This window comes from Eschrichtius robustus, chromosome 12, assembly GCF_028021215.1.
Source record: "Eschrichtius robustus isolate mEscRob2 chromosome 12, mEscRob2.pri, whole genome shotgun sequence".
Classification (NCBI taxonomy): domain Eukaryota; kingdom Metazoa; phylum Chordata; class Mammalia; order Artiodactyla; family Eschrichtiidae; genus Eschrichtius; species Eschrichtius robustus.
The window spans coordinates 25,439,327-25,458,525 of NC_090835.1; the positions used below are offsets into that span (position 1 = coordinate 25,439,327).

The 19,199-nt window shown below is 40.1% G+C and overlaps 1 protein-coding gene across 2 annotated transcripts in view; it reads left to right on the forward strand.

The window, feature by feature from the left end:
- Positions 1–19,199, forward strand: part of ADAMTS9 (ADAM metallopeptidase with thrombospondin type 1 motif 9) — a 169,212-nt gene that overhangs the window by 31,130 nt on the left and 118,883 nt on the right. For both annotated transcript variants that reach the window (XM_068557319.1, XM_068557320.1), the window contains 6 exons: positions 698–738; positions 866–971; positions 6,086–6,232; positions 7,495–7,636; positions 9,617–9,721; positions 15,644–15,789. In XM_068557319.1, coding sequence (XP_068413420.1) covers positions 698–738; positions 866–971; positions 6,086–6,232; positions 7,495–7,636; positions 9,617–9,721; positions 15,644–15,789 — 687 coding nt within the window. The remainder of the gene's footprint in view (positions 1–697; positions 739–865; positions 972–6,085; positions 6,233–7,494; positions 7,637–9,616; positions 9,722–15,643; positions 15,790–19,199) is intronic.

Here is a 19,199-nt window from a genome sequence, read left to right on the forward strand (position 1 = left end):
GAATAACCCCCGGTTGAGAACCAGTAACCCATCGCCGCCAAGTAGGCAATAAATGGGTTAGGCAGGTCTGAAAGTAAACACCTGTATAGAGCGGGCAGCTGCCATTCCCATTGAGCTCGTTACCATGCAGGATATAAGTCCAATGTTGCCAGCTTTTGTGATTCTGTAAGAAACCAGAAATAAGGATATTTTTTTTTGAAAATGTGAAATCTCCCAGTTTTTAAATGGTAGCTTCTAGCTCAAAAATATTTAAAATGCTGTGCAGGGCAGCAAAGAGGTCTGCTGGCCTAGTGTGTCTCCCATCGGTTACCTTTGATATGGTCACAGACACTTGCTCTTAGATCAACTTAAATGAAAGGCATTTAGAGCCTTCTCAGAATGTTCTTCAGAAACTAGAATCACTTGCTTCAAAGTATGAGGAAAAATCCTGGACGGAAAGGTTTTCACTTGCCCTTGGCTACCCCTGTGGCAGAAGGAGACCTCTCAATGTAGCTTTTCATCTGTAAGCCAGTGATTCCTAAACTTTTTTGAGTTGCAAATCCCTGGCTCTGTTAGTCTGCTTTTTGTAAAACCAATACCGTCCCCCCCCCACCCCCCTAAAGTGGTGATGTTGTGAATACCTGGAAGATTCTAAAGTGTTTGCTTGTATTGACATTTACTCTTTGGTGTCAAGACCCTAAGTCTGCTTTGCTTTCAGACAGGATATCTGCAGAGCTCATGACAAATGTGATACCTTAGGTGAGTCTACTGTGCGTATCCTCTCTGGCTATAACAGTTGATGACATGTTTTTCTTCCAAGCCACAAATGCTTTTTAAAGTAAATCCTTGTGGGTTTTTTTTTTTTTTTTTTTTCCCCTTCTAATAGGTCTGGCTGAACTGGGAACCATTTGTGATCCCTACAGAAGCTGCTCTATCAGTGAAGATAGCGGACTGAGTACAGCTTTTACAATAGCCCATGAGCTGGGCCATGTGTACGTTTCTTCTCCATATTTTCCTTTAATTTGGAGTGACCTAAAACTTTTGTTCCTTCACATCAGTGAGCATTCACTTGACTTTAGAGGGTGTAAGACGCTTCTTGAATCCTAGTTGAGTTTGCAGGGTTGAAAAGCTTGGAATGTAGCTGGCAGAAATGACTTTGACTTCGGGAAGCTAAATAAATACAGTGCACCCTCTTCAGCCATAGCTCATGCGTCTCTTTGGTTTAACTGTACAGGTTTTCTAGGCAAGGTCTAATATGCTCCTTTCCTACTGCAAAGTGGAAAAAAGGGGGCCTTTCTACCCCCTCCAGTAAAGCAGAGGGTATATCAGCCCAGAGAACTTACCTGACACAACATCTTTGTTTAGTAGGGTCCTCCAACATTGCTGTGGCCCGCACGATTTTCCCAAACCCAGATCATTCCTGATTTTAGTTGTATCTAAGGTTGTCCTTTAGATATTAGCCTCTGGAACAGAGCTATCCCTCTTTTAGGGGAAAAAATGAACAAAGATACAGAGAAGAAACTATTTCCTAATTATGTTCACTGAGTGTCTGGTCGTTATGAAATTGGCTTTTCCTTTTTGTTCTTTAGAGCCAGAGCCTGGTTAGAACATGGAGCAAAACAGTATAAATTTATTCAAAATTATTCTGGTTTTTGATCTGCCTTTTCTTTCTAGAATGATTAAATTACTCATACTATATCCTTTTGAAATAATTTTCTCAAAAGATGTCCTTAGTATAATACAGCTGTGTATCAATCTGCATGTCAGATGTTAACTTTATTTAGAGATAACATCATCTATTAAGCAAGCTTTTCCATTCACCAAATGTTTTTTTAAGGCACTTTATGTGCAGTGTAGTATAATAGGCGTAAAGCAAGATGCATATATAGAGGTATCTCTAATCCAATTCCACACATAATGCAAATATTTTCAAGCATATTTTAAGAGCACACCCCTTTTTTTTTTCTCCAAAGGAAATATCGTCAGATGCCCAATATTTAGAGAATAAAAGAGGCATGACTTTCAGTTAAGCCCTTGTGGCAGATCAGAGTCCTGCTTAGTTAGTCACCTACCTCTCTGTCCTTTGATTTCTGAAACACCTTCCTGAAACTCAAGCATTTCTTGGAACTAGGTTTGAAAACTACTGATTTCACCAGCATTTCCCAAAGTACAGGGCTCTAACACTGATTCCAAGAGAATGGTCCATGGGGGAAAAAAAGAGTTTTGTAATCCAGTGATTTAAAAAAATTTTTTCTAGTCTAGCCATGCTTGGAGTGCCAAGGCCAAATGGCATGAAGTAAAGGCTCTGACAAGTCCTATATTAAAGTGTTGATTTCATTTAACTCAGTTTCCCCAAACTTATTTTAACAGAATCTTTGGGGGATTTTCATTTGTTTGTTCTACATGAAATCTGGTAAATTACTTGAAACCTATAAATAGGAGGTGTAGATTTCACAGTGAGGAATAGGGTGGCATTTCAATGGGGCAGCTATTCCTGCCCCAGAGAATGGAATGGGGAAAGTTACAGAGATAGAAGTGTATTCAAAGGGCAAGAGTTTGTGTGATTTTTTTTTCTTTCTGTTTTTTTTTTTTTTTGGCTGCTTTGGGTCTTTGTTGCTGCACGCGGGCTTTCTCTACTTGCGGAGAGCAGGGGCTACTCTTCGTTGCGGTGCACGGGCTTCTCACTGCAGTGGCTTCTCTCTTGTTGCAGAGCAGGGGCTCTAGGTGCTCGGGCTTCAGCAGTTGCAGCACGCGGGCTCAGTAATTGCGGCACGCTGGTTGTAGAGCACAGGCTCAGAAGTTGTGGTGCACAGGCTTAGTTGCTCCACGGCATTTGGGATCTTCCCGGACCAGGGATCGAGCCTGTGTCCCCTGCATTGGCAGGCAGATTTTTAACCTCTGCACCACCAGGGAAGTCCCTGTGTGATTAACAGATTAACATTTCCCCCCAAAATATGGCTAACAAGAATATACTGTTTAAAGAAATGTAAATAATTTCCTGTTAATTCCTTTCCCCAAAAGAGTTTATAAACCCCTTTTAGATAGCCAGTTTATAAAATTGACATTTTAAGGAAAGTAGGAATTTTGAGTAGCAAAACCAAAATATTTTAAGCTATAGAGAAGTCTCAATTCACAGTTAACAAACATCTCCCCCTGCAAAAACCATGTTGTTGACATTGTTCGACATTGTTCTAGGAGCTTTCATTTACGTTATCTCCCTTAATCCCCACAAGGTAGATATTATTGTGTCCCTGTGTTTGACTTAGAGATATTAAACTGCCCAAAGTGTAGTAGCGAATGCTGGCGTAGGAGCATATGATGTTGGAGCACCAGTTCTAAGGCAGAGTCAGCAGGCAGCCAGATACCCAAGTTCTGGACGGAATTGTTCTAACATTCCCTTTGACTTGAGGAAAATATATGCTGTTTCCCTTCCTATAACATGGAAACAATACATATACCCCTCATCTCAAAAGTGTCAGGAAACAAGAAATGAAATAATTGGTGAATGATACGAGTTGTGGCTTAAACAGAAAGTATATTGCTAGCCTGTTAATGAATTATTTTTCTTTTGGCGCCTTGTCTCTTTGAGTTAGCTTTGTTCATATTTTAAGAAAAGTAAAAATCCTTTTTTAAAAAAATTTGCTACCGTACTCTGTAGCAGATTTTCTAATGAACTTTTTCAAAATTAAATGTTAAGTTGTTACAGTCATGACTCTCTGATAATATAAAACCCAAGAGCTGTTGGGAGGAAAAAGCAACTGACCTTATATTTGTTGAGCGTCATTGTATGTTCACAAATAGCTCCTGGCTTCTCGTACCAGTTTCATAGACACCCAGAATCTAAGAGTCAGGAAGAATTCGGGAGGTAATTGAGTCTCTGCTGAATACAGAAATCCTTACACAGTGTTTCTGACAAATCTTCCGCAACTTGCCTCATAGGAGAGAATGTAGTTTGTGTGTATTCCAAAACAGGAGGTTTTAGAATCAGTCCGAAGTAGACTCCAATCCCAGCTCCCTTAGTAACCATGTGACCTTGATCAAATATTGATAGTTAAACCTCTCTACAACTCAGTTTCCTTTTCTGTAAAATGTGGATAGTAATAGCACACTATTCATTGGGTCAAATAAAATTAATAAAAAAATAATTTTAAATTAAATGAAATCAAGTAAAATTAAATAAAATTAAATGAAATAAAGCATCGAATGCATTTAACACACCAGCTGGAGTATTGTGAATGCTAAAAAAGTCCTGGTAATTATTTTTTAGTAAGTGCTCAATGAATAGTTGTTATACCACCCCTGCTATGAGCAAACGTGCCTAACATTTGAATGAAAAAAAAAGTTTTCTGTTTACATGGTGAAATAAATTGGATTTTATCAAGTCATGGTGGGGTGGGGAATAAACACTAGCTCCTTTGCACCAGAGAGAAACAGACAAGGAAGATTTGAAAACTTTGCTTGTATTAGGTTTGTTGATGGAGGTATTACACTGACTCTGCAGCTGGGATTTGGAAACCTGGGCAGTCATTCCTTTAAGAAAATAGACTCTTAAGCATTTATTACTATTAAGCTCAACCAAGACAGTTGGAGTTTTCCCGTGTTACATTTCCCATCTGGCAATTATTGAGGGGGCCAAATTTTTAAAAGAAAAAGGAAATCAAACATGAGAAATTACTGGTATGGACTTCACAGATTTTTATTCCAGCTTTTATTTTTATATGAAGCAAGTCTACATACTTCTTTCTGACTCCCTTGTTTTTGTAACTCAAGGTGAACTAGTGAAGGGAATTCCTCCCTAAATGCCAAATTAATCATATACATCAATTTTGTGATTTGGAATAGTCATCCAGAGGACAGCCCCTGTGAGCTTGTTACCCAATGGATAATTATCTTATGAGAAAGGCATGTGGGTCATAGAACTGATGTTTCTGGATTGAGAAATGCTTCCTGTCATTTTTTTCCCCACTTCCTCTCTCTAAGCCAAGAATGGCAAATATGTGTTAATGCCGCTGCCGAGTTCCCTCCCAGACCCAAGAGGATGTTGGCACTCCATCACAGCCTTTTCTCAGGCAGAACCTGGATTAGTTTAAGAATACTTTTGTGCCCAGATTTTCAGGAAGCTGGTACCAATCAATTGTAATTGGCATGAAGCATGAAACTATTTGCCATCTCTGAGTTAAGCCAACTAAATTGGCGTGCCTCTCGTTTCCATGCTTGCAGTTTTTCTTAATGGATTTTATTGTGCACGAACTTTGCGTACCTCTATAACGGTATACTTGCAGGGTTTTAGCATCTGTCAACCTGACTCAAAGAAGAAGAGATGCCAAGCCCCACCCTGAGCCTCTCATTAGGAAGCTTTTGACTTCAAGTTTTGACAGTTGACTGACTCTTTATGTGCACAGTGTTATCATAACCTGCCAAGTTCTTGACTCTATAAATTGGCCTTCAACAGCTTATTAGGAATTCCAACTACTGTATTCTAGCACCAACTACAGCATATGCAGAGCCTCTGCAATTCCAAAAAGTACAGCTAAACCAAATAGTGGCCCAATTCAGTTTTTTTTTTTTTTTTTTTTTTTTTTTACATTAAAGGCACTTTGGGGCTTCCCTGGTGGCGCAGTGGTTGAGAGTCTGCCTGCCAGTGCAGGGGACGCGGGTTCGAGCCCTGGTCTGGGGAGATCCCACATGCCGCGGAGCAACTGGGCCCGTGAGCCACAATTACTGAGCCTGCGCGTCTGGAGCCTGTGCTCTGCAGCAAGAGAGGCCGCGATAGTGAGAGGCCCGCATACCGCGATGAAGAGTGGCCCCCACTCGCCGCAACTAGAGAAAGCCCTCGCACAGAAACGAAGACCCAACACAGCCATAAATAAATAAATTTTTTTAAAAAAAGGCACTTTGTATTCAGTTGGGTCAGAAGTATGTTTTATTCTACTCCCTACCTTTAATCCTCTAGTAAGTTTTGTTCTGCTCACCAGGACTCAGGTTCTTATCCATAATGCAGTAGTCAGTTGAATTTTTTCTCTAAGATGCATTCTCAATGCAATTATAACAGCTCTATCCCTTAGTGTTTATTGACTTTTTTATATCATTGTCTCTTTGGCCTTAGGTTCAACATGCCTCATGATGACAACAATAAGTGCAAAGAGGAAGGAGTCAAGAGCCCCCAGCATGTCATGGCCCCAACACTGAACTTCTACACCAACCCCTGGATGTGGTCAAAGTGTAGTCGAAAATACATCACTGAATTTTTAGAGTAAGAGTTGAACTTTCTTTGAGCACAGCCTTCATGCTAATATCTGGCCTCCATGCAGTGAACTAATTGTGGGAAAGAAAGTGTAGAGTCCAGCATTCCTTTTGAGTTGTTATTTTTGTTGACATTCCTGGGAGGAGGGAAAAGAAAAATACTCTCTGACATCTGTGTAGTTCATGTCCTCACCAGAATTTAGAAGATTACAGACTGAGCTCAAGAAAAAGGTTGGGATCTTAAAGAGAATATGTCAGTGTTGCTTCATTCTTGGTAAAGCTGTGAAATCTGTGCAGGTCTTGGGGAAGGGACCATGCATATGATGGCATGACGAAGGAAGGCCACAAATATTTATGTGCTTCTAACTTAGTAATTTGGTGTTGGAAAGGGGTGGGGAAGTGAGACGCCCCCAAAGAACGTTACATGGGTGGATGAAAATTGCACAGACCTCCATATTGTTGAATCGAGAACATTCTCTGTCTCTCTCTTTCTCTATCTCCTTGACTCTTTCTTCTTCTCTCTTTTCTTGTTTTTTTTTTTTAAGCTTCCCACCAGGCTGCTCAAGGATCCAGTTACATTATACAATATCCTTGTGTCACAGATTTATTGCTCGTCTCTCCCAGATGTACAAAAGGTTAAGTGATTGTCCCAAGGTCATTGGGTGTATATTTCCCCAGCCACAGGGAAGAGGGGGTTTTGTTAATCAGAACTCACCGGGTGTGAATTTTCCAGAAGAGGTGTTTGCAGAAACATGGAAGAACTGGCAGGTTGCTGGGGGTTTTGCGTGTGTGTGTGTGTGTGTGTGTGTGTGTGAGTGTGTGTGGTTTTTTTAACCAGATGATCTAAAGTGTTTCTTATTGTAACACTAAGCAAATCAGCAAATATTTACTAAACACTTGTTGTTATGGACAGGGCCCCATGCTTGGGTGAAAAAGGCACTATTTTTACCCCTAAGACACTTTACTCTATTGGAGAAGACGTCAAAAAATAAATAGGTAATTGCCCCGAAAGGTGGTAAATTCTGGAACAGGTACATATTTCCTCCTGGTTATGTTGTATGCACAGCTGGTGGTTCCACAAACAAGTATGCACCGAAAATAGAACTTCAGCTTCTGGACTCAAGTTTGGATGAAATGAATAAAACAAATACAAAAAAGGAACCATCTTCTGTACCATTAAAATGACAGAATGGCCTTCACTGTCATCTGGAGCCTTTGACAGTCATATCTTATCCACTGCCCTCACCATCTTTGTTTTTCTGCTTTCCACAGCACTGGTTACGGCGAGTGTCTGCTTAACGAACCTGAATCCAGACCCTATCCTTTGCCTCTCCAACTGCCAGGCCTCCTTTACAACGTGAATAAACAATGTGAATTGATTTTTGGACCAGGTTCTCAGGTGTGCCCCTATATGGTAAGTATCTGGGGGCCGTTTCTACCCCCATAAATGAATTCTGGACTTTTTTGTATTCATAGTTTTCCATTGGATTCTCACTCTTAACATAAACCACTCCTTGAGTGGTCCATTGACTATTAATGATAATAGTAGTAATGATGATGGGGATAAACAGTAATAGTGCTCGGTGTTGCATGCGGGCCTTACCTGCACTTTTTCATTTCACTCTCAGCCCAAAAGGGAGATGCTGTTACCATTTTCATCTTATAAGTGGTAAGGGAGGCTCAGAGGGGACAAGGTTACAGAGCTCGTAATGACAGAGCTCAGCCCTTTTCTCTCCTTGTCTCCTTTTCTTCCCACTGCCTTGTCCAGATGACTTTTATTATAGGCGCTCTTCTAGATTCAGTAATTCATGAGACAGACCGGTTTCCCTGTATTAGCTTGTCGAAGCTGTGTCCTATGACCACCTGGGGCTTGAAACTGTTTCTGGTGGTAGCTCAGCTGGCAAGTGTGTGATGCTTTGATGTATGTGTCATGGACATTTGGACCAGTGATTTGATCCAGTGGTTATCAGGAGGCGTATCAGCAGAAGTGTGCTTCTCTGGGATGCCCCATTCTATTCTTTTGGGTATTTGTTTGTTTATGTTGCTGGGAGTGGTTCAGAGATAGCATGGTAAATTGGCAGGTACAGTGATTCCATGGAAATAACAAAAAATTTTCTGTAAAATGTATCTATGATTATATTCGTTTCTCTGTTACTCATGATAGCAAACGTGAGGAGTAATGGCACATGCCCAAGAATGGAAAGGTTAAGCAAACTATAGTATCTCCATTTAATGAAATATTATACAAAAATTGAAAAGTAACTCTATAAGGGAACATGCTCTAGCTGTAGTTTTAAATTAAAATAACAGGATAAACAATTATTTTACAGAGTATGTTCTCAATGTAAAAGGGGGAAAAAAGCTTCAGGAAAGACTGGATCGTTTAAAGCTTTTTTTCTATTAAAAAATAGTAGCTTCTGAATTTTTCTACTCTGAATATTGTTTATTTTCATCATCAGGGGAAAAATTATCTTTAAAAACTATGCCCGAAATAGAGCTAAATATGTCAACTTGGATAACTCAAAAAACATAGTGTGTAGAGGGGGGGAAAACAGGAAGTTGTAGGATGTATCCATATATTCTGAAATATCGGACAGCATTGTTTGTTTAAAGCTGAAATGCTGTGTATTATTGATAGATATTTATACATTTGTAGTAAGAGCAATGGGAATGATGAGATGGTGAGCATCATTAGGACAGTGGTTACCTGTGGGAAGAAGGGGAAGGGATTGGGATTGAGAATGAGTGTGCATGGCATTCAGCTGGGCCTGTGAAGTCAAGTCTTCTTTCTTTGTTTGGGTGGTGGACACATGGGTATCCATTATGTTATTGTTCATACTTTTTGTATACCTGAAATATTTCATGATACTTTGTCCCTTCTTTCCTCTGACAACCCCTGAAAGCCCTAGAAAAGAGTCATAATATGATCATGGTAATATATGGCTTAGTAGGAAAAAACACCAGTTTTAGCGTCAGTCCAAACGTTAACTCTAATCACAATGTAACTCAAAACCCACTCTCCAATCACAGCTCATTGCAAACCTAAACTCACATCACATATTTCCAGTGTGATACTTTACTCTTTGCCAGCCTCAGTTTCCTTATCTGTAATAATGGGGAGATGTTACTAGGACCAGATGACATCGCGTATGTTTCTGTTGCACAGTAGTTCCCCTTTGACACCCCCGCAAGTCCTCCCAGGCATAGAAATGTGTCTCCTGGGCTGCTCTCTGTATCCGTTGGAATATTTTATCATTTATCATACCAAGAAAAAAGTCCCTTTCTAACCTACGCTCTACATCATTGGCAAAACGTTAGTTGAAAGCAACCATTGCCTTGCTTGATATCCTCTAATCACATTGTCACTGAATTGTCATTCAACTGAATTGCGCAGATGCAGTGTAGACGGCTCTGGTGCAATAACGTGGATGGAGCGCACAAAGGCTGCCGGACTCAGCACACGCCCTGGGCTGATGGGACCGAGTGTGAGCCTGGAAAGGCAAGTAACGCCCCGATCCGTCCTTCTGTTTTGGGGCAGATATGGGCAAGATTTGGGCTGTAGGCTCAGTCACCATTGTTTAGAACATAAGTTAATGCAGCATATTTCAGCATGCATAATACATTTTTGAGGCAGGAGGTTCAACTTTACTGTTGAAAATTGTGCAAACTTACCTTATAGCATAATACTGACACGAGGGACATAGCTATCATTATTGCCTCGATTTTAAGACATACTTTTTCTCATTTTAATGTTTTTTAAATCCCAATGTACTTTTCAATTTATGGGTACATTTAATGTGAGGTAACATTTCTTTTCTCTCTCTCTCTCTCTCTCTCTCTTTCTCTCTCTTCCTCTTTCTTTTGGGGTGGCAGTGGAAGGCTGTTATTAAGTTGGTGGAACGTCTTAAAATTACGGAAATATGGGAAGACTTACTGTGCTCACTACTTGGATACAAGGCTTTTCCCAGCCTGTATTGACCCCTTTAAGGCACTGTGATGTCACCTGAGATTCATCCAAATCCACACTCTGAGTTGGTTATATGGCTCCTACTTATTGGTTAATAACCCAACAAAATCTGCTGCTTGTACAACCCAATGATAACAATGTCCCAGCAACTAGGAATATGATTAATGCAACCTTTTGCACCTGGTGTCCATCTCAAAAAAAAAAAAAAAAAAAGGTAGTATGTTATGGATTTGGTTACAAAAAGTTTTAGATATAAACCTGATTTTTTTAATCCATACAAAAAATGGTGTTCAGTCACTCACCTATGATGTAATCCCTGTACTATATCTGAGTCTCATGTTATCCTTACATAAGTTTTTTCCTTTCTTCTCTCATTGTCCACTTTACTCACTTTTAATATTTTGTTCTCATTTTCTGTTCTTCTACTTTACCTTGTGGAATCAGTAGCCCCCAGAGTGTTTCCATGGAAACATGGGGTCCTCAGAGGTGAGGAACTTAACCGTCCCTTCCCCAGTTATATAGATAGCAAACAGAAAAGCGAAGTGACTTGCCCAAGGTCATTCAGCTCATTCAGGGCGGAGTCCTCACACACCCTACCCACTCCCTTCCCAATTCTCTCCTTTGCTTTCTTTGTCTGAAGGGGCTGCAGGGTCCACAGGAGTGGCCATAACTCAAGCTCACTGAGCTCTTTAAGTTTCCATGGTCAAACAGGAGAACTAGTGGCTTATCCACTCATTTCTCAGAGTGGTTTTCTTATTTTTTAAATGTTATTAGGGTGGTTTTATAAAATTATAATGAAGGTGATTTTTCACTTGATTTAGCTTGGTTACTCCATCAGCTCTGGTCTCACTTCTCGATGGCTAGGACCTTAGCAACTGAGAATACAGCTTTCTCCAGGAGCCGCCTAAGAAAACAGCCTAAGGACATAGGCATAACAGTTTCTGCACCACACCTTTCATCAGCTTAAGAAGAAATATATCTCCTTGGCCAGAGTGAACCTTTCGCATTTTGCAAAACATTTAACTCAAAGTTCTGATGGCCAGAGGATCATAGGTTTGAGTGGGTTATGGTTCTCAGGTTTCCGTGGGAGCCATCAAGCATTCACTCTTTCTTCCTAAATGAAGATGTGGCCTCAGAGTCCTTCTAAACACAGTGACCCCTATAGCTGCTCTCAGTTGGTGGGAGATGACAATAGACATGGTATCTAGTTGACAACTTGGCTAGCTGGCTTGAGTTGGAGCCAGCCAACTATATATTTAAATGGAGTCTGTCTGAGCTCAAAAAAATCACTGGTATTGTGTCACGGTTCTTAGTCAATCTGATGCACCCACCTACTATGTCTATTTCTGACCCATGTTACTGCTGGAAAAACCATAACAAAGTAGAGCTTTCAATTGTATGATGAAATGAATTGTATTTAGTAAAATAGTCATGTACAGGCTACCACGCTCCATGTAGTACTATGGTATCCCAGTCAATTGTGGAGCACAGAACCTGGGAAGATGTCTGTTGTGTCTTTTTCTAATCTTCTGTTTTTGTAACGGAAACAGAAAATAAGAGATTGCACGGTAATCTTATACCTGACAAATGGGGAAATTGGGGAGATCTTTCAGAAAACATTTCCCTTGTATGCTTTTGTTCAGCAAAAGCAAGAGACATCAAGGCATTCCAAAAGGCAGATTCAGAACACCTTCAGAGAAGCAGCTATGTGGAGAACATGATAGGTACATTTTTAGTTTGTTTTAGAAAAGCGGCTAAGTCTAGCAACTTATATTAAAGATGTGGATGTTCATTTGTTTATTCCCCAGAAGAACATTTATGCATTTTACAAATAAGATGGTGAATATGTTGGCATAGACGTTCTTTGTGTTTTTCCATTTCGCTTTTGTTTTCATAGAATTGGCAGTAAAACCTTATCCGTTTCTCTAGCAAATTCTGTATCCCTTTGCTGCTGGGTTAATTCTTTTTTTTTCTTTCTCGTCTCTCTGCCCTGCTCCCTCAGCAGTAATCTGTCTTGGGTTGCTGACACAATGTTATTTTGATGAATGACTCTCTCATGTCCTTTTATTTTCTCCATTCTCTTCTTAAGTCCATTAACATTTTCATTTTAACCCTGTTTGTAAATCTGAGATTTGAAACTCTTGTGTTTTAAGCCTCCTTGGGACAAAACTGACCTCCAAGTCGTTCTTCCAATCTCAAAAAGAGCATTTATGTAAAATATCATTTAAGTGGTTCTGAACACTTTAGGAAAGGCTGACTATATTTCGGCTCTGGCTCCAGTAGCCGCTAATGCTTTGTTATGATGTAATGGCTTTTCCAGTATATAATTATTGTTTGTTCAATTCCTGCTAAAATAGATTATCTTGATACATACTCGCCAAACAGTCCCCATTTCCAGCCTCTGTCGCCTCAGGTTCTTCCCCTCTCCCTCTGAGGTTCTCCCTCTGCTGTGAACCCCTGCCAGTGGTCATATCAGTAAGAAATGTTTAATTTGCAGATGAATTTTTAATTAGGTTTTCTTTTAAAAAAGGGACCCTATGAGGACATTTGAATCCAGTGCTGAATGGCAACACTCTGCTTAACCTATGCCCTTATTCTGCTCTGGTTTATGGTAATGCTTAATGAGAATTATGGTCTCTTTGAAGATTATTCTTGTGTGGAGGTAGAGTCTATAGAATAGAGAGGCCAATAGATTGAAGACTGAAGTGACATGAGGAAAAAATGTATTTACAGACAAATTCTCATTATGGAAGTCCATGACTAGTCATAGGAATGTTCTCCTTAGTGTGTAGAATTTATAAAATGTGTACCTGGTGTCAAGATTTGATGGCTGAATTTGGGCATCAGCTGTGACCTCAATTGTATATTAATTAGGAATTTTGTTCAGGTCAGACCAAATTATAGTAGTGTAAGCAAATTGGCTCTTTTTCTGACACACACACAAAAAACTAGTCAGAGGTAGGCAGGTCATGGAGCTATTATGGTAGGTCTACAAAATCATCAGAGACCCAGGCTCCTAATTTCTTTCTGCTCTACTATCATATGCAAATGGCCATCATCCTCAGAGTCACAAAATAGCTGCTACAGCTCCAGCCATCAACTCTGAGTCCCAGGCAGAATGAAGCCAAAGGGCAAGGAACAAAGGGGCAAAAGGACCTTCCCAGGAATCTGACCCAGTGAATTATGCTGACATCTCTTTGACCATTCCTGTCTATACAAGAATCCAGGGAAATATAGATTCTATCAATAAGGATGAAGGAGAGAATAGATATTGGTTAGACACGTTGGAGTGTCAGCCTCACCTAACCATCTCATTAATCTTGCTTTTAAATTTCAGTCTTTATTTAGATGTCAACAGTTGTTCCCATTTGCTCACAGTTGAGAGACAGCATGTGTCACAGCTAAGAGTATGCACTCTGGAGCCAGACTGTCTGTGTTTCAGTATCAGCTCAGCCCCTTACCAGATGTTTGACATCAACCTCCCTGTGCCTCCATTTTCTTTTCTGTAGAAATCGGGGTAATAATAGTACCTATTTCATAGTATGCTGTGAGGATTAAGTAAGTTAATACATACACAGCGCTTAGAACAATGCCTGGCAAATGTTAAGTGCTATGTAAATATTTGCTTTTATTATTACAAACCTTATTCAAGTTGGGTCTCCTATGTGCTCAGCTGTGTACTAGGTGTTTTCCATACATTGTCTCATGTTATACTCAAAACAACTTTGGCAGGTAGGTCCCCATTTTTCAGCTATGGAAATAGAGTTCAGTGACTCACCCGAGGTCACAGTTAGTTTGTAGAATGGCCATCCCACACCACCAGACTGTTTGCCTGCTAAGCTTTGTCCCCTTAAGACCTGCTCTGTCCGATAACGGCAGCTACTAGCTACTCATGACTGGCGAGCATTTGAAATGTCAGTCTGAACTGAAATGTGCTAAAATGAAAATACACACCAGGTGTTAAAAATCTAGCGTGAAAAAGAAAGTGTGGGAAAAAATCTTATTTATAATTTTATGTTGATTACATGGAGACATAGTAATGTCTTAGACATTTTGAGCTAAATAAAATATATTAAGGTTATGTTCAGTGTTCTTTTTACTTGTTTTAATGTGGCTGCTAGAATTTTTTAAATTACATATGTGGCACATGTTACATTCTTATTGGATAGTGGTGCTCTAGACCAAGCTGCCTCTCATTGATTTTATGTACATATATTCCAAGGAATGTTCAAGACCGCTGTAAAGACAACTATAAAATGATTTCAGGGAGTGATGTGGTCACCTCTGCCCTCATTTCTCGGGTGCAGAGTTGCCCAAGATTCTTTGGATGCCAAACCTTTTCAGCCTCAGCCAAACAGCCCAGGAAAAGGGATGTGTTCTCAGATACTCAGGAGGGTAATTACAAGGGAGAAGGCAGGGCAGAACAGAGAAAGCCTAACTGCGCTCTTTAAAATAATTGTTCGCCAGACCTTTGCTGGGACTGGCCATTGACTGAGGCTTCACCAACCTCTTATCTGTTCCCTTTCCCCACACGCTCCCCCCACCGCCTGGCCTCCAGGCTACTCTGCTTCTAACCTCCGTGCCTGGGTCCTCCCTGCGGATAAATCACAGTGGCCACCACCAGCTCCGCTTCAGAGATCTGAGCGAGCGGCAGGGCATCACCCTCCTGCCGCCACTGGTGCCCCTCTTCCTTTGTCCATTGCTCAGTGACCTCGGCTTTGTGTCAGGGCCTCACACCCCAACAATGGCAGAGGGTTGAAATGGGCTTCTCCACTCACTTGTCCTGCTGAGGAGTTTTACTTTGTTTTGCTTTAAGCATCATGGCCTTCTTCCTGCTCTAGGCTGCAGAATCAGAAACCATTAGTAACCAAAAAGCAATAAAGTTTAGGGCTCTCTGTAATGTGTCCATTTTTGCTTTAGTCTCATCCTGTGTGCTCTGCTAGAGTGAGTTTATAGGAATCATGTAACTAGCTTTTTTTTCCCTCTTCCATTTAATTAAAATTGGTTTTCAAATCTGTGAGGAGCAGTAAAGCATTGTATTTTACCAGACTCACAACATCTCTAGGCCTTGTTAATGGAGGTGCACTATGCAAATCCAATAACTCATTTCGGCCCTGTCTACAACCAGTAGACAGCCCATTTCCACGCCTCATTTTTCCAAGTAGACTAATTGAGCGCTTCTAGGCTGGCCATGGGACTTACCCTAACAGCCTGGAGCCAGCCACTCATTGGCCAGTTTTATTCAAGCCAGTGGTAAATGAAGACACAGACTAAAACCACTGAGCCCGAGATTAAACTCCCTACCATTTCCATGACTCACGTAGATGATGAAATTGTAGCATTTCAAACCAGCACATGGAAAACAATGCAAGTGTGGTATATTTAAAAGGACAGCGGGTCCTACAATATCTCAAGAACCGAGCTCTCCCTCACTGTTCCCCTTATTAAATACAGCACTGCAAGTTTGGATTTTGTGTTCCCAAAGAAATGGAGGTCCCTGTGACTGATGGATCCTGGGGAAGTTGGAGTCACTTTGGAACCTGCTCAAGAACATGTGGAGGGGGTATCAAAACAGCTGTTCGAGAGTGCAACAGACCAGAGTAAGTCCTAGAACTCGTCACTCTTATTATTGGGGTAGCAGGGGTGAAAAATTCCTAAAGGGGATAATTTAGCTGGAGGCAAGTAAAGCGCTCTTTCCAAATTAGACAGTGGGTAGACATCTAGAGCTGCCCAGACCAATGTTATCTAAGCTCTATCTCTCTGTATTATTATTTTTCTCCTGTGACCCTTTATTATTAAAAGTTTTGTTTCTTAAATGGTAGATGCTTTGTGTTGGTTGGTCAACAATTTTGACAGTCAGGTATATCTCACTGCCTGCCCCCCCGCCCCCGCCCAGAGCTTGGGATAGCACACTAATAAAGTGAACAAGTGGATTTTCATGAGGAAACAAAGAAATCGGACATTTCCTTCCAGATTGTAGATAAATGTATCCTTTCCAGTTAGCTACTGAAACGCTGAAAAGAGCACACAGACCCCCAAGGCGGCATGAGTGAACCCCAGGGGACCTGGAGCCCTAAGTCAGGATTTACTTTTGAATCAAAAGTAAAGTAAACTGCTTTTCAGGATAATTCTCAGAGTGTGACCATGACTGTCTCTACCAGTAGAACCTTGTTGAAACTTACAAGCTCAAATAAAGCCCACAGGCTTCTTTCCCAACATCTTATCATGATAGATACGTGTTTGGGGAGAGGCTATTTATAAGTGGATTTAAAAAGTTGCTAACTTCATTATAAGTAATGACATCAAATTTTGTGTGGATGTAAGATGCATAAAGTTGAAAGGGATAGAAAATAATACATGATAGTATTGCCATTGAACCTATGTAGCCCGAGAGGTCTTCCCAGATGAGTTTTTAGATGTGCAAACTCACAACCATTTTTAAGAACCAGCTGCGTTGGAATTTTGTAAAAGGGTTTGGCTCAGCAGTACTCATTTATTTTTAACAGCCTACATTAAGGATAGCAGACTGGATTGTAGAGAGAAGCAAGCAGGCAGAGGAGCAAAGTAGGCTTGTGCAGTAGACTAGGTTGTACTGTAGAGTACTGCAGACCAAGGGTGGGGTGCTTCCAATTTTTTATAAGGAGAATATGAATTGTGTATACCAAAAAGGACATAGCTTTAGCCTGCTGTTGCAAGCCCTGGTCTAAATAAATAATCTGTATAGTCCAAATCACAGATGGTGATCAGTTTATTTTAATTTATTTTTGTTCACAGTCCAACATTATTTCATATCCACATAATATTAATCTCTAAGGACAAGGAAAGAGCTATAAGACACAGGCTCTGGTCTGTAAAAGTAACACTGTAGCTATGGATATAAACTAATACATGTTAGATTTTTCCATAGCGTCTATACTTAGTATTAGTTTTTAAAATAATAATATAAATATAGTAGATGCTTTCAAAAAATTCAGATACAAAAGTATATCATATAAAAACTTCCTGCCATTGTTATTCTTACCCCCAATACTCCCCCACAAGAAATAACCACTAAAAAATAATTTGTTGTATGTTATTTCAAACTTTTAAAAGAGATTATAGATGTAATATGTATTATATGAAATAAATATTACAGAATATAAAATAAGGGTCATCCTATATATATTGTTCCACAACTTGCTTGTTAAAAGCAGTTATATATATCCTAGCTACTTGCACTGTCGAAGTTTTAAAATAAAACATTTTAAGCTAGCAGCAGATATGATGAATTCTTTTAAAACTTAAAAACTCTTGGGTGGCTACATTGAACCAAATCATGATTATTAGAGTAAGCTATTATTATCATGAGAGTGTGGATATTGCAAACAGTAGGTACTTTTAACATTTTGACTCAAGAATATTCCATTCAAAAGAAGTGCGGGGTTGTTTTTGTTTTTTTTAATAGTCTTAGAATAATTCTAAAAGTAGTGTGGAAAGTGGAAAGAGATAAATCACTCCATAATTGGAATGGAGCAGACAAAGAAAATCACCCAGTGTAAAGATCTCAGCAGGAAAAGATCTTGAGCTTCAAAGTGAAACAAAGATCCTCTCATTCAGAAGTTAGGAACCGATCATTAAAGACTTCAATTAGAGGTCCTTGTCCTGGCTGTTTGCTATGGGAGGTTTTAAAATAATACAATCCACCTAGTTGAGTGTCAGCACTGACATCATTTCATTAAAACTCCTCCAAGTTATTTGCACTTCGGGATGTCCCTGTGAACTAAGGAAGGAGTCTGCCTCTTAAAACCAAGGTTATGATGGCACTGGGGGAGTCAATTAGACAAGGGAAAGGGACACTGAAAAGGGAAAGTCAGGTCCAAATCAGTTTAAGAGCTTGTTCAGAGAAATTCGCAGAGCAAATGGTTCATTATGTAGAATGTGGAAGTGGTTGCTGTCCTGATTCTCAGGAAGTTTCAGGGAATGCAGCCCCTCCCAGCGCCCCCATTGCTGGCAAAATGCTTTTCTCAGTTTGTGGAGCCCTTAGAATATAATGAAGATCTCCATTTTCAGAATCCAAGGTCTACCTTTATTGAGAACACTGGGTTGTTCTTAGGTTTTCACTGTATTCATGTGATTCAAAAATGTATTTATTTAGCATCTGGATACTTTAAGCTATATTTTTAGGTTTTTTTTTCTTCCTTGAAAGCATGCAAGCTAAAAAAGAGACGCAGCCTTGCCATGTGCATGGGATCATGCTATACTTGATGAGCAAGCTTTAGAAAGCATATTCTTTCTAATTTCATATCCCAAAAAAGTTGTTGGTCCCAACTGGTTCACCATCAGGAGAATGGAGCCCTAATGTTTTATCTTTAAATGCTTTATTTTTTTAATCCCATTTTTTTTTCCTAAATTTTTTTTAAATGGCTGTACCATTTATTTATTTTTTTTTTAATATTTTAAATTTATTTATTTATTTATGGCTGTGTTAGGTCTTCGTTTCTGTGCGAGGGCTTTCTCTAGTTGTGGCAAGCGGGGGCCACTCCTCATCGCGGTGCGCGGGCCTCTCATTATCGCGGCCTCTCTTGTTGTGGAGCACAGGCTCCAGACGCGCAGGCTCAGTAATTGTGGCTCACGGGCCCAGCCGCTCCGCGGCATGTGGGATCTTCCCAGACCAGGGCTCGAACCCGTGTCCCCTGCATTGGCAGGCAGATTCTCAACCACTGCGCCACCAGGGAAGCCCTTAATCCCATTTTTGACTGATGCCCTACATATAAGATAAGCATATGTTCTGGTTTGTAAGGATGGTCCCAGTTTACATCTGTTGTCCTGGAGAAGTTATTGATAGCTCCCCTTTCAATTCTCAAAGTGTCCTGAATTAAACAATTATGTGGTCACCTGATCTATAAGAAACGTGTAATAGAATAAAATTTGAAATCAGAATGACCAAAAACATAACTTGGAGTACCAAAACAAGACAAAGCATTGGAAATAGAAGATGCATTACCAGGCCATTGGCCCATATACTTGTTGT